At 34.9% G+C, this 16,132-nt stretch overlaps 1 protein-coding gene across 3 annotated transcripts in view; it reads left to right on the forward strand.

Moving 5' to 3' along the window:
* The first annotated feature begins 408 nt into the window (after positions 1 to 408).
* The window catches only part of LOC110678675, a 28,785-nt gene continuing 13,061 nt past the window's right edge, over positions 409 to 16,132 (forward strand). Inside the window, exons 1-4 of one of the 3 annotated variants that reach the window (XM_021851879.1) lie at positions 409 to 921; positions 978 to 1,168; positions 4,862 to 5,009; positions 5,077 to 5,769. In XM_021851879.1, the coding sequence (XP_021707571.1) occupies positions 866 to 921; positions 978 to 1,168; positions 4,862 to 5,009; positions 5,077 to 5,359 (678 nt within the window). In that variant the 5' untranslated portion in view covers positions 409 to 865 and the 3' untranslated portion in view covers positions 5,360 to 5,769. Of the gene's footprint in view, positions 922 to 977; positions 1,169 to 4,861; positions 5,010 to 5,076; positions 5,770 to 7,272; positions 7,542 to 16,132 lie in introns of those variants that run through there. The other 2 variants (XM_021851880.1, XM_021851878.1) reach the window with 2 other exon arrangements.

The following is a 16,132-nucleotide window of genomic DNA, read 5'->3' on the forward strand; positions in this document are numbered from 1 at the left end:
ATTTTCTGATGCAGTAGGACCCAATTCAATTGTTCTAAATACTGCGAAAATGGAATGGCGCCCGGAACGTAGGGCTCAATACTGTTGACCAATGGCATATTGCTTTAAACAGATTCAAACAAAGGATATACAAAATATAAGTTCAAACAGTCAATTTAGGATATAAAAACGAAAAACAAGATCAAAATCAATTTAAACTTTTAGCCAAATTTTCAATTTATTCATCGACTTATATAAACGAAAAATACACAAACGATCAATCAAAAAAATGTTAAAATTTTTAAACGGCCATAAATTATCGAAACAAACAAATAAACCGAAAAACGAATAAAACAAACCACATACCTGATAGCTGTAGGCCAAAACTCTCAACGGTGATCCACAAAACTTGTCCAAACTAACAATGGATTATTGGCTTCGGCAAAAAATGCAACAGATGGCGTTAGTGAGCAGAAGTCTTGAGCATTTTAAATGTATGGAGAAATTTATTAAAATTAGATTTTATGCTCAACAAACGAATTATCATGGAAAATATTTGGTACAGGTTGTAGGTAATAATGTTGGCTAACTCCGGGACCAAATATTTTTCGCGGAAACTACGACATTTTTGAAATATTTGAAAATATATTGAAATCTCCATACATTTTCAATGACCGAAAACTCCTGGTTTGACTTTTCATGCTCTTGCATTTCTATATACATGGGATCCATTTCCTGATGAATATACATGGATTTTTGTTAGCTTAAGTGTCAGAACACGCGTTTGTTTGTTTTTATTTTTCGACTGGCTTAGGAACGTTGGTTTTTTTATTCTGAACACTAAGCTCCTCCGCAAAGCAGGTTTTTTTCTCGACGTGCCTGAAAGATGCAAGCAACCGGATTGACCGGCAGTGAAGGCCCGCAGGACGGCGATTGGGAAAGGTTTGTATAATATATTATTCAGGGAGTGCGTTTTGTTAACAAAAAATGTATTACAGATGCCATCCGGAAGCCTCTTCGCCGCTGCAAGTAGAGGCGGTGTACGTGTCGGAATCAGATTGGTACCTGCCGGACCCGCCGGAGCCAGAGTGCGGAACTAGCAGAGGAAAAACTCCCATGGTTTTGGTGCAGAGGCTGCCATCCTCTGTAGTCCGGAGGTACATCAATGAGAGCAACGCGCATATATTCGGTAAGTTTTTCCGTTCTAATGAGGAATATGTACCTGAAAAGAAAAGTAATCGCCTACCGGTTTTTCGCAGCCCTGTAGGTGGTGTAGTGGCAAGCGTGATTGCCTCCCACCCCAGTCGGTCGGTTATTTATTCCCCCCCGACGCCGTAGGGATTTTCTGGGAAAAAATCTATGATCATGTCTGCCTTCGGAAGGGAAGTGATGCCGTTGGTCCTGGCCCATGTCTTGATGGGTTCAATATGTAGAGTTCCATGTGCCCCAGATTTGTGGTATGTGTGGAGGTCTCTGGGCATACATATTAACTCTCAAACCTACAATGTCTCACTTTTCATTAAAAATCATAATTTGGCCAATTATTAACCGATTTTGGATCTTTTGGTCTCGAACAGATTTATTATGTTCCAGAAAAAAGGGGATTGCCAATTGGTTCCGGAGTTATTACGAATTCAAATGGGGTATATTCGTTCCGGAAGTGATGGTTCACGTAGATTTTTCAAGATAAGCGGTAAGAAAATTATTCATTGTGTACTTTCTATAAGTAAATAGCTGTCAGAAGGTCGAATGATATTGGTTCTCATTAATTCTGGCCATTTCGGATACCCGGTCACCTGTACCCTGAGAGGACATTTTATGAAACTTACAGAATAGTACCGTGCGACGGCTTAAAATTCGTGATTTAAAAAAAAAATCGTTGTTTGAGAAGGGCCTAAACCCGAGGGGCTTAAAATTCGTGGTTTTTTTATCCTGAACACTATAGATATAATGCCAAGGTTCAATATGTGGTTCTGGCAACTTCCGGATACCCCGGAATTGGTTCCGGCAGGGCCTCAGTGAGACGCTTTTGTAATCCTACTAACTTATATCGTGCGATGCCTCAAAATTCGTGACTCTTTATCCTGAACATCATATATATATAAGGGACCCAGATAGCCGTAGCGGTAAACGCGCAGCTATTCAGCAAGACCGAGCTGAGGGTCGTGGGTTCGAATCCCACCGGTCGAGGATCTTTTCGTAATGGAAATTTTCTCGACTTCCCAGGGCATAGAGTATCTTTGTACCTGCCACACGATATACGCGTGCAAAAATGGTCATTGGCATAGTAAGCTCTCAGTTAACTGTGGAAGTGCTCATAAGAACACTAAGCTGAGAAGCAGGCTCTGTCCCAGTGGGGACGTAACGCCAGAAAGAAGAAGATCATATATATAATGCCAAGGACCAATATGAGGTTCTTATCACTTCCGGATACCCCGGAATCGGTTCCGGCAGGGCCTTAGTGGGACACTTTTGTACATCCTAATAACTCCTGAACATTATAGTACAGTGCGACGGCTTAAAATTCGTGATTTTTTATCCTGAACACCATAGATATAATGCCAAGGACCAATATGAGGTTCTGGCCACTTCCGGATACCCCGGAACCGGTTCCGGCAGGGACACTTATAATCCTACTAACTTATATCGTGCGACGGCTCAAAGTTCGTGATTTTTTATAGATATAATGCCATGGACCAATATGAGGTTCTGGCCACTTTCGGATGCCGGAATCGGTTCCGGCAGGGAGCCAGTGGGACACTTTTGTAATCCTACTAACTTATATCGTGCGACGGCTCAAAATTCGTGGTTTTTTATCCTGAACACCATAGATATAATGCCAAGGACCAATATAAGGTTCTGGCCATTTCCGGATACACTGGAATCGGTTCCGGCAGGGATCCAGTGGAACACTTTTGTAATCCTACTAACTTATATCGTGCGACGTCATTATACGTTTTGAATATGTCAGAAAAAATTTGAATAAAGGATTTTAGGATAAAAAATCACGAATTTTGAGCCGTCGCACGATATAAGTTAGTAGGATTACAAAAGTGTCCCACTGAGTACCAGCCGGAACCTATTCCGGGGTTTTCGGATGTAACCAAAACCTCATATTGGTCCATGGCATTATAGTTATGGTTCTTCTTCTTTCTGGCGTTACGTCCCAACTGGGACAGAGCCTGCTTCTCAGATTAGTGTTCTTATGAGCACTTCCACAGTTATAAACTGAGAGCTTTCTTTGCCGATTGACCATTTTTGCATGTGTATATCGTGTGGCAGATACGAAGATATTCTATGCCCTGGGAATCGAGAAAATTTCCTTTACGAAAAGATCATCGACCAGCGGGATTCGAACCCACGACCCTCAGAATGGTCTTGCTGAATAGCTGCGCGTTTACCACTACGGCTATCTGGGCCCCACTATAGTTATGGTGTCCAGGATAGAAAAAAATCATGGATTACAAAAGTGTCCCAAAGTGGCCCTGCCAGAACCGACTACGGGGAATCCGAAAGTGGCCAGAACCTCCAATGGACCAAGGCATTATAGCTATGATGTTCAGGATAAAAAATTACGAATTTTGAGCCGTCGCACGATAGAAGTTAGAAGGATAACAAAAGTGTGAGATATGCATCGTCAAAGTTGGACTTTGATCTTTTTCTGGACCCTGTTCTAGTAAGCGTAAGTTGTCTCCCCCTTTATAGTAAGAGTTGAATAAAAGCATATGAGTGTGAATATGGGGGTTTTTAGAGCCAGTTTGCGAACGCCGCAACCCCTTCTTGTATCGATGTTCTTCGATCAGGCTGAAATTTTCAGGGATTGTTCTTCTATATAAAAGAAGATGTTTTGCAATGTTTTAGATTTTAATATTAGGGGGAAGTGGGACAAAATGACCCCCAATGATTTCATGTCACTTAACATGCGAAATCACAAAAACTGATATAACTATAGTAAAAGTGCACGGATTATGTTAAAATTTGGCATGATTACTCTACGTTATATAAACTTTAAGATTGGCATGGTATATGGATTTTGAAAGTACTTCAAATCGAGAAAAATGAGTTTTTCATAAAAAAAAATAGTGATTTTCAAATCGATTTTTTTTTTGCCAACCGAACTAGGTCAAAAATCTAAATATGACGTTTTGTAGGGCAACTCATGGGCTTTCATTTGAGATGTAATCCAGATATGCCATTTCAAAAATACATAATTTTCGTGAGAAAATGCAACTTCCAACAATCTTTCTCTCTCTCTTTCACTTTTTAGTGAAAATTGCAAGCATCAAGGCCAGGAAAAATCAAAATTCTATTCAAGATATAAACTTACTATAGTTATATCAGTTTTTGTGATTTTGCATGTTAAGTGACATGGAACCATTGGGGGTCATTTTGTCCCACTTCCCCCCTAATATAAAAATCTAAAACTTTGCAAAACATCTTCTTTTATATAGAAGAACAATCCCTGAAAATTTCAGCCAGATCGGACAATATCAATACAACTTCCCTTGGAAAGGGGGTTGCGGTTCTCGCGAACTGGCTCTTAATGAAACTATTAAAAAAAATTGATCACATTGGTAAAATGTGTAGAAATAGGAATTTCCAGAGAAAAATGAAAAAGGATAGGAATAAACATTAAAAAGATCAAATTTATAAATTCGCGATTTAAAATAAATTATTGCCCAAAACGTGCACAGACCAATTTTAAATAGCAAAAACTGATATTTAGAGCGAAAATAAAAAAAATTAAGTATTAGAGATAAAGTAAATATTGCTTTTTGCGCGATCGTTTAACCGCTAAAAATGCGTTTTTTCTTCTGGATAGTAAAATAGAAGGTAACTTCAAACTATTTTAATGAATTTCGTCTTTTTTATCTTATTTTAGCATCTACAGCTTTTGGTTCAGCTCCTGCGTCATATGATGAACAAACGATACAAACAGCAAACGGAAAGAAGACGTTGAAGCGATTACAAGAGGAGGCGACACAGCTGAAGTTACCTACAAAAGGAACAAAGGCCCAACTAGAAAAACGGTGAGCTATTCACTCAATTAAACAAAATGACCAATGTACAATAACTCGCTCTTTTTGTCTGTTGTAGATTAAAAATATACAGAGAAAATGATCTGAACCGAAGCCTTGTCGAAACTGCTATGACTGTCTTGCCTCTGGATGCTACAGAGTTTCGCGATGTGCCACCTTACTGGGCCTTGCGTGACATTTCGGTTGCTAATATCACCTGGCTGTCTGCAGTTGCCGTTTTCAACTACTTTCAAGATAGAAATGCTATGAATAGTTACAAAAACGGAAGAACGCTATTAAAGGATTGCTTCCTAAAACATGTATCGTATGGACGGGTAATGATTTTAATGAAGCTTTACTAAGCTATATTTATTTGTAATTAGTAGAATTGATATTTACAGTAAATGTTATTTAGTAGTAATATGGTATATGTAGATTTGGTGTTGTTAAGTTTGTAAACTGGTCGACAGACGCACTCTCGTCGACCACTATTTTAATGATTGATTCAAACATGTGATAGGTAGCCAATCGGTCATACAGAGCGCTCGCTTTATATTTGTCCGGGTTTGATAACTACACACTGCTGCCACTTGGTTTTGTATTGGCCAAACACAGTGATTTTAGCATTAGACGTACATGCTCTCGCAACGTTGATTTTTATTGGGATTTGTTCTAACTGTTACGTGAGACAAGTGGAATAGAGTAAAAAGTAGATAACGCGAAAAATATTTGTATGGCGAAATGCATCTAACGAATGATTTCTCAAAATTGGAAACCATTTTCGAAAAAAAAAAAACTTGGCATCGGTTGAGCATGGTAATGCTGGTTATCACTTCTACCGTAAGGACGCCATTTACCGCTCATTTAACTGCTTTTCAACAGGTTAAATTCAGTCAAAAATCGGCTGTTCGATATTTTTCACAACTTTTTGCAATAGACGCAAGATAAACCATTTGTTTTTGTAAAAAAAAGATGAATTGTGAAAAATGTATGGTAGACATGTATGCAAATGATACAGATTTAGGGCGCCATTCATCGCTCATCCTGAGTATGAGGCCCTATATACAGCACTAGTGCAAATTAATTTACTTTCATTAGCTGATTGTATTATTTGTACTATACTGCCGTGAATCGCAATTCAGTCCCATCTGCATTTTCGTCAAAATTGAGTTGAGTTCAATTTTCAACATATCTTCCAATGCTCTTTCAGCTGCAGTAATAAGGTTATATGATTTGTTCGGAAAAATTAAGAACAAACAGCAGGTCTAATTGTCCCATAATGAAAAGTAACCGCATATTAGTCCCACTACAGATTTACTCACTGTAAAATAAAAATGAGTCGTGTTTTGATCATCTTTATATTTTTCTCGTACGATATCTAGTGAAAAGCAAATTATGAAAATTGTGTTTCCTTAAGATTTGAACATGTTCCAATCCTCTGGAATTGTTTGAATATTCGTATGGAAAACGAGTTTGGCGACTTTACAGCCCATTTTTACAGATGGGACTGACTTGCGATTCACGGCAGTATAGTACAACAACATATTAAATCGTGACAGCTAAGATTTTTCAATCTGCCATAATAAAATCATTGTTAAACTCATGTTTATCGCATAAAACAGCCTAAAATTATTTTTTATAAATAAATATAAAATTAATTAATATAAATTAATATAAAATCTCACGAATTTTATTCTGATACTTTCCACGTAGAAAATTCCATCATCGCCAGGGGCTTTCATATTTTTGAATTCGGTCATAATAGTTCACATTTCTTCCAAATCAGTCTATCATGAATTTTCGAAAAAACGTTTTCTTGATTGAGAATGTTTTCGAAATCGTGAGTAACTTAATTTTGTATTGGACTAGTATGTCCTAAATTGAAGTTGTGTGCGCTTTCAGGTGAATTTTATTGTCGCGTTTTTATATATAAACAAATAAAAGTGATAATCATGATATTTTAGCCTATTGTATCAAAATAAGAAAAAAATAAATTTGTAAAACATCCACAGAACACGTCTAAGTTTTCAAGGTGAGTTTTGAAGTATGTCCAAAAGTGATTTTATATTATTAATGCTAATCTGGATTTCAAGTCAAATTTGGTAGGGTGATCATGGTAACTTGCTGAAAATAATGTTGTTTGAAACTAATATTCGTATTGTGTTGCGTATTAACAAACTTAACAAATCATTTTGTTTCTTTGCATGATATTTTATTAGATGTTTGTAATAATGGTGTAAATTGTTTTTGCTCTATGTTGTTGCGTATTATTTGTTATGTGTTATATTACATTAGTTTGCTGTGTTAATTTAACGTTGGTTATGTTTTAACAATTATAGGTTTCTGAAAACGTTCTACAATTCAGAGGATATTGTGGAGCTACAATGAAGAAACAGGTGTTGTACAAGGTCCAATTTGAAATCTGCTGCCAAAATCAGAGAATTACAAAATCACGTTGTGAATGCGTAGCAGGTGCCGGTAACTCATCCGCCTGTAAGCATTGTGCTGCTCTGATGTGTTGCGTTGAAGATTTCGTGACAACTGGTAAGTATTATTTTTAGTTTGTTTATTTTCCATAAATTATGCCCAAAAACAATAGTTTTCAATAACTATTTCCTTGGATTACCTGGGATCTCTGGAAATATTGATTGCTTATTTTTATGTTTTAATGCCTTTTGCATACCCAGATAAATTACTTGATAGCACAATGCAATCTTAGAACAATATTTTAATTTGAAATTACTGGAGACGTTCGCCTCCTTGAGGTCAATAGGGTAAGGATGAGTAAGATGTGTCACCTAATGAAACGATCTCCATAACTTTCCAGGGCTGGTCTGCCCATGTTCGCAAGCATCACTGAAGTTTTCGTTATATGAACGACAAACAACACATATTTTAATAAAATAACAATCAACAAATGATTTGAAGTACCGTAATCCGGGGTATCATTGATCAGCGGGGTAACATTGATCGGAATGACTCATCTCATAAAAAGTTCGTATCATCATTTATTGATGGAACATTTCCAAATAATGAATGGTGCTTCTCTTTCTCATATTCATAAGCTAATGAAAGTGAAGATTTTTGCGAAAATTGCGTTTACCTAATGCGTAAATTTGTCCACTTTTCGAAACAATGATTTCAATGGGTAAGGATGACACTACCGAAGATTCATGTCTCACATAAGTTCTGTAAACGATATGAGCAAGGAAAATGCGGTTCTTACTAAAAATGGCATCGCTGAAAACGATACCGTTGTCAAAACTTTCATAAGCATGCTCAATTAGGTAACATAAACGAATTATTGTGAAGAATATAGAATTCCCTTAGGAAATTGCCTACCTTTAGGCGTATTCCGTGGTTCGAGGTGTTTTTAATTTTAAAATAACTCAAAAAGTAAATGACTTGTAAGCGTTTGGCCTTCATATTCGGCTTCAGGGGTCATGATTTAAGTAAGTAACGACATTTTCAATATAACCGAACGTTGTTTACATAGGTGATCAATGTTACCCCATATCAGCTAAATGAAAAAATCGCTTAAAACATTTATTTAAACATGCTTAAATTTTTCAAAAAAGAAAATGCAGTTTATAGTCACGAGCTATGGGTGGCAGTACTTGTTTTAAAAATATAAAAAGTAGAACATTTGCATTTTCAAACGAAATATTTAAGAAATATTCAAAAAAATGATCAATGTTACCCCGGATTACGGTACCGTGAAGGCCCCATACTCTGCTCACTTTCAAACAGCTGTAATTGAATGAAAACAAAACACAATACTCTGAAATATTGGGATCAAATACTTATTGATCTTATGTATGAGGAAAAAATATAAAAGCTTCACTAAGTGATGACTTTTATTGCAAATTTTTAATTTTTCTCAAGGGTTTCCGTGTTCCTAACTCTGCGCACTCTTTTTTGCAATGCTCCTTATTCTGTGCATTTAGGTTCCTAGCTCTACGCACTTGATAAATTCTTTATAACAGTTTAGGTATTTTACTAAAAGCATTACTAGCATTTAAACTCTGAATTAATCTTCATTTGCTTGCTTTATACGGTTTTACGTCCCCAGTGGAGCGTGAAATGTCTCTAACATAGAACAGGGTGTCTACTCGTTGAGCGAAATGAAATTTCCTGATATTTCCAGGTTTTATAAAATTAATTCCAGGTTCAAGAAATACACTAATTTTATATGTCTAAAACAAATTAATGACAAATTTTAAAGTGTTTTCGATTTGATAGCTATTTATACACTTCTAAACATTATGTAAAGCATGCTGAAACTGTTCCAATATCCAATATTACAATATGAAGATTATAACAATACCAAAGCTAAGTTTTATTCAAAGGAATCGTATTTTCCAATGATGATGTTTTTTATTTCGTTTGTAAGAGCTCTGTGAACTGAACGGAACTTTCAAGTGCATCAGTACTTTTATTTGATAATAGAATCACGGATTATCAAGCCCCTTGGTAATCGCGTTCGACCGTATAACATTCAACTGTGGTAATATGAATAAATTATAAATGTTTGCGTTTTGTTCGAAAAAGTTCTAAATTAATCAAGACTGTTATGAAATTTCGAATTTAAAGTTGTTCAAATTCCAGTTTACTTTTCGAAAAAAATTTTCTCTGAAATTAAATATTTTCCATAATTTTGAAAATTGTGCATGAAGTCTTTCACAATCGAATGAATTTCTTGAAAATATTAAATTTAGAAACCTTTCCAGGAAAAAAAGATTAAAAAATAATTGAGAAGAGACCGAAAAGAGACAAAACAGTAATCAAAATACGAAGCCTAACAGGAACCAGGACAAAATAGTTTAATCAGACCAGACATTTCTCTAAAAATATTTTTAAAACTTTTTTTTCTCAATTTTTTTTTCGCGACATTACGACGACATACCAGCGCATCTGGTATATGCCAGTAAAGGACAAACATTCATTGATGTATTACGACGACATTACGAGAGGGATGAATTGATATCTATATTTGAGATATTCACTCTCCAAAATTTTTCCTAAGGAATTCCTCCAAAAAATGGGTTTTGGATATCTCAAAATAGAACCAGGATTTTTCAAACAATATCACAAAAAATACCTCAAGGCTTTCATCAGAAATTCCTTTACATATTATTTCAGATAATTAAAAAAAAAGCCCTTTCTAGAACAGACTCCCGTTTAATACATTTTTACATACCGGTATTAAGGTACAATACGATCTAAGTTTAAAATACGTTAAACTATTAAGGGATGTTTTTAAGTAAAATGAAAGACATCTGATTTGGTCAACAGCTAGACGTTGAAAGAGAACGAGTAGCTGCTCGCATCGTTTATTATCATTTCAAATACAATATACATTATTCACGCTGTCGTGGTGTATCGGTGTATGTTTAAGGGCGACATACATGTTGTAATATTCAACCAGAAACTTCTTCAGATGCCTCCAAGGATTTCTTAGGTTTTTCTACAAAATTGTTCTTTAGATTTTTTATAAGATTTTGAGTACAAGTTTCTCTGAGGATACCTTCAGCAATTACTCCAGAGATTGCTCCTAGGATTTCTTCGGAAATTCCTCTATTAATTCTAAGAGATTTCTCAAGGAAGTTTTCAAAACTTTTTTCTCAAGCATTTTTTAGGAGTTTTCACCAAGTAAATTTGAAGGTAATTTCCCAGAAAGCTGAGAAATTGTTGAGAAAATTCGTGACGTATTCCTGAAGCAAATTTACGGGTATCTTCTGTTACAGTTACTTATGTAATCTCTTAGGTCACCCTTGATCAAAGAGCATTTTCAGGAAGACTCACTCTTTAAGAACTTTTAGAAGATTTCCAAGATTACAATAAAAAAAAATCATAATATCTCGCAGGATATTGCACAGGATCTCCTGGAACACAGGACGAAATTACTAGAAAATTGTGTAGGAATAATCATTCCTACAATCGAAGGATTTCATAGAAAAAAATTGCTGTGGTGTTAAATTGTGTGGAACCTTAAAAGAACTTGTCAATATTCCATGGGGATTTTTTTAGAAATTCATTGAAAAATGTTTGGATGAACTTCAGTAATCCATGGATGAAATGCTGGAGAAATTCCTAGAATTTTTTTTTAAAGGAACTTAATAACGAAACGCAGGTCGAATTGAGGGAATTATTTGAAATGTTCTTATATATTCACTCGAATAACCCCTCGAGGAGCTTTTGGATCTATTCTTTGGAATAACTGTAGATGAAATGGCGTTGAAATTCTTGTCCAGTTTTGTTGGGAGAAATTCTGTGGAAAACTTTGGATATCTCTTAGATTAACGACTGTAGAATTGGATAGTTAGTGAAAAAATATCTGGAGGAAGTACTTTATGGGACACCCTATAGAAGTGGTAACGTTGAAATGTTCAAGGATTTCCTGAAGCAAATTATGGAGGAACTCCTGTACTGCCCATAACTGCATAAACAGTCACATTCGACATTTTTGACAAATTAGAGTTAATGCCATGGAGAGTCATCAAATGATAAATACTTTCGATCAACTCACTGAAATCTGTGAGTTTGTTCTAGAAAGTTAAAAAAAATAGCAAGTTGTTTTGTCACATTGGTGATTATAACCGCATAACAGCCACATTGAGATTATAGGTGAGCCTCGAAATGTAATAGCAATGAAATTTCTATCAGAATTATTTTCTGGCTATTCACCTAGTATGTGATATGAGTTGTACAAAATATCAGCCTCAAATAAGCACTTTTGAGTTCCTGGTAATTTTTAGAAATTTTGGTTTCCTCCCATGCTGCCATAAAATGCACACTTGGTATTCCATTTACTCAATGCCTACTTTTGTCGAATGTTACAAATTAGCAGTTATGGGCAGTGTAAGCATCCTATGCAAAAATTCTGAAGGAATTTCTTGAAAAATTCCTGATCAAATCTCTGGAGAAACCTCAAGGATATTTCCTTAGACTGTTTTCCTGATAAAATCTCTGGAGAAACCTCAAGGATATTTCCTGAGACTGTTCTCGAAAAATTTTGCAGAAATTGTGAAAGAAAGAAGAAATTTTGCATCTCAGTTATCAGCAAGCAAGATAAGGAAAAAAAGAGACTTTAGAGACTATTTTGGTTAAAATAGAGAGTTCAGATACCTTTTATCAAAAATAGAGATTTTTTAGAGACTTGCATAAAAATGGTATCTAAAAAGAAACCTGCTACCAGCCCTAGATATGTTAATCCTTTACCGAAGAAATTGAGATACATTAAAAACATCAATCATGTTTTGATAAGCTAATAAAATTTCATACTCGAATGGATCCTCACTGAACAGCTCATATAGTGTTTGGAGAGCGGCGCAGCCGAATTTTTTTCAAATGGAGATAGTTTTCTGGCAATTAATGATAGCTCTTGGTTATAAAGCAAAAATCCTCGGTCGTGAACATATTCTATCATGAATTACTGCCTCAAAATAATTTCCCTGATTGTGATCAAAATTCCCTGATTATTCCAGGTTTTTCCAGGTAGTAGACACCCTGTAGAAGTTTACTACGTTTTATCTATAATTCAATCCATGATATTACTGTTACTGAATGCCATTAAGTGCAACTCTCAAAATTATCGAAATCATCATATTGATGGGATTGAGGGGACGGAGTGTAGAAATTTTTGAAATATGATGGACGTCATTTTTAAATCTTCTTTTACTAATATGGTCCCCTCAAACAATTTTCCAAAGCATTTCTATTCCATATCTCGATGGTGTCGACAAGTCGTTGGTTCTCTTCAATATCGACCTCTGGAGGGTTGATTGTATGTTGAAAAAAACGTTTTATAACAGCTGCGCATAGTAAGAAACATAGTTTAAAAATGGTTCCTTACTATGCGCACTTAAGAAGAATAAGAAAATAAAGAGAAAATAAGTTGCACTTTACCAGTGATGATTGCTCAATAAATAAACTAGTGCCTACGTACTAAAAATCTGAATATATTCTCTTTAATATGCTTCAAATGACTTAAGTGATGAGGTACTCCCTTAGCATTTTTGCTGGTGGGCAGTTTTTTTAATATTTTCAAAGCTATTTTATTTTTTATTAAATTAATAAACGTAAATTTGTCAAGAAAATTCTTTGCGTACTTTTTTATTACTATTGTAGCAATATATGAAAAAAATATTAAACAAAGATTTAGGTATTTTATCGGATATTGATGGATTTTGTAGATAGTGCGCAGAGTTAGGAGCTGCGCAGAGGTAATTATTGACAAAATTCCTTAAATAATCGAAACAAAACAACTCATAGAGTAATCCAATGTAGAACTCCTAGGGACATGTAAAGCTATTACCGTAATCCGGGGGCAAATTGATCACTATTTCACAACTTTTTAACATGTTTTCCTTTGGAATTCAAAAATTGTCAAATTTATTTCGGTAAAATCAGTACTTCATTGATCTCTATCAGTTTATGTAATCGATTTTCTATGAAATAAAATTTAACATTTTATAAAATTAGTTTTTATATCGAAAGTCGAAAATGACACATTGGGGCGAAATTGATCACTATACAACAAAGCTTATTTTTGAATGCAAAATTTCCCTATCTACTAAATTTGGGTCTCCTGAATCTGAAAATGATGTCAAAATTCTTACAACTCGTGTATATCATCATTTTATTGCAAAATAAAACTTTGTTAATCTACACAATACGCCTAAATGTATGCAATTTCCCTTGAAATAAGCGCGTTATTCAACAATAAACGGTTTTGTGAAAAAAAACTATTCTTGTAATGTTCTACGATTTCAAAAATGAGTTCAGCAATTCAAACTGAAGCTTACACAACTTTTTGAACACTGTAGTTTAAATTCAGGCTTAGTACCAGCGGATTGTTTAGTACCGACATTTCCAGCAGAATTGCTAACACCTTCAAAACTGTGAATATTTCTATGCAAAACTGTCTTTAATAAACATGAAATAGTTTAAAATCATCATTAGACATCTATAAACTAGAAAACATGGAATGACTGTGAGGCAACGAAGTTTTAAGCATCCTTGAAAGGAAATGCTATTTGGTACCGACGTGATCAAATTCACCCCAGTGATCAATATGTAATATGTAATCAATACGCAAGAGGTTAATAAATATGTCGGGAGAGTAGCGTCTATCAAATTAAATAACAAAATTGTGCTAACCGCATATAGATTGTTGGTAAAATGGCTGATACTTTTTTTTAATTATTCAATCACTCGGTGTTTAAGCGACAAAATCCTAATTTCGGCGATAATCGGACTTAACGTAAAACTTCAAATTGTACATACTATTAAGATTGGACCACATATACTTTCCAAGAAATGCCGGTTCAACAAAATGTTGCAGTTAAACCTTTTCGACCAAATGTCCATTCGACGAAATGTCCATTCGGCCAAATGTACTTTCGACCAAACGTCATTCGACCAAATGTCATATATTCGGGTGTTTCGACTATGCAAGTATCTTACGATTCGCCTGAAGTTCATCACTGGATTTGGTGCATTCCTAATAAGAGATTTCTCAAGGTTAGTGATTGATGTCAGGATACCGAGGACCTCAAAATATCAATTTAGATATCAAAAGAATTCCTGCAACAATCTCGTCTGGAATTTACCGATGATTTTGAAAGAAATCTGCTTAGTGCAGGGCTTCCTAACGTGCGGCTCGCTATGTTGTTTTGTGCAGCCCTCGAAGAGTGTCAAGATTCTTCTCATATCTAGCCCGTTGAATATTCTATTTATTTTAAGATAGAATATACTAAGGATCATAACTAAACTATCGATTTTCAAGCTACTGAAATTCTAAATTTACTTAGAAAAATGAAACTTGCAGCTCGTGAAAATTTTGGAAACTGGAAAATTCATATCATTTTTTTAAGTGAAAAGGCGACAAAATTATTCCACACATATGTCTAGCTTGCAAACAATAGTTTGACTTTCATTATGAGAATCCATAAATTTTACCAATAACATAGAATCATTCTAATTATACATATTAAGATCACTTGGGCAAAATTCTCACAAGACGTTTAGCAGCATATCTCAGAATTCTTAAAATTAAATTATCCAGATATTCTGAGCCAGGTTTCCAAATAATTCTAAGTGGTTTTTTGACGGAATTCTGAACAGGATTCATATGCGATTTTGGAAAGATATTTAACAGATTTTAGAATGACGATTCCGAGGATATCCTAGAAACATTTCTTGCAGAAACCTGCGTTGGATTTTCGTCAAATGTCAACCAGTATTCTCAGGATAATTCTAACCAGAATTTCCAAATAATGGAGGAAGAGACTGAGATAAAATTCTGAGTAGTATTCATATTAAATCTTTGACATGATTTTAAAATAAAATAAAATTTAGAGCAGAATTTTAAATTATTCTCCAACTAAATTCTGACGCAATATTGGACACAACTCTTTCGACAGATCAATAGAGAATACTGAGAGGGATTCTTACTGATCCTTACTGAATTTTTACACAATAAATGTTGGATTTTCTTTTTCGTTTCAACAAAAAAAAAGTTGAAAATGCTCCGACCCGCCGCGCAATATTATTTCTGAGAATTGGCCCGCGGTTTAAGAAGGTTGGGCAGGTCTGGCTTAGCGTCTGATCAAGATCTCGATAGAAAATTATTATTAATATCAGAAAACTACTTCATAGGATCTAAAAAACTTATTCAAAATCCACTAAAACATTTTTCACAGATTTATTGAAGATGCGCTATGATTCCTCAAATCATGGTTTTACAAACAATCTGCTAAAAATATTATTAAAAATTTCACAAAGAAGCTTCCGTTATGTTTCCATTCAGATGTTGTTAGAATCCGCTAAGGATCTCGCCAAAATATGACTAAGGTTCCTTCTAATAATCAAAGTTTTTGACAGAGATCTTATTATTCTGAGAAGCATTCGTTTATAATCTTTCCAAATTCTCATGCTTTTGTAAGTTATTATGTGGAGTACGAGATGTTAGGCGGTCGTGAATCCCCTGTAAGTAGTAGTAGTGATAGTAAGTAGTTACGGTCATGGTTTCTATTAATATTATCTCAACTGAAATGTGCTTTTTGAAAGCATCTTCAATTCGATACTATTTTGAGTTCCAAAAAGATGACATTCACATGAGGGAATGCCTT

Source organism: Aedes aegypti, chromosome 3, assembly GCF_002204515.2.
Source record: "Aedes aegypti strain LVP_AGWG chromosome 3, AaegL5.0 Primary Assembly, whole genome shotgun sequence".
Classification (NCBI taxonomy): Eukaryota; Metazoa; Arthropoda; class Insecta; order Diptera; family Culicidae; genus Aedes; species Aedes aegypti.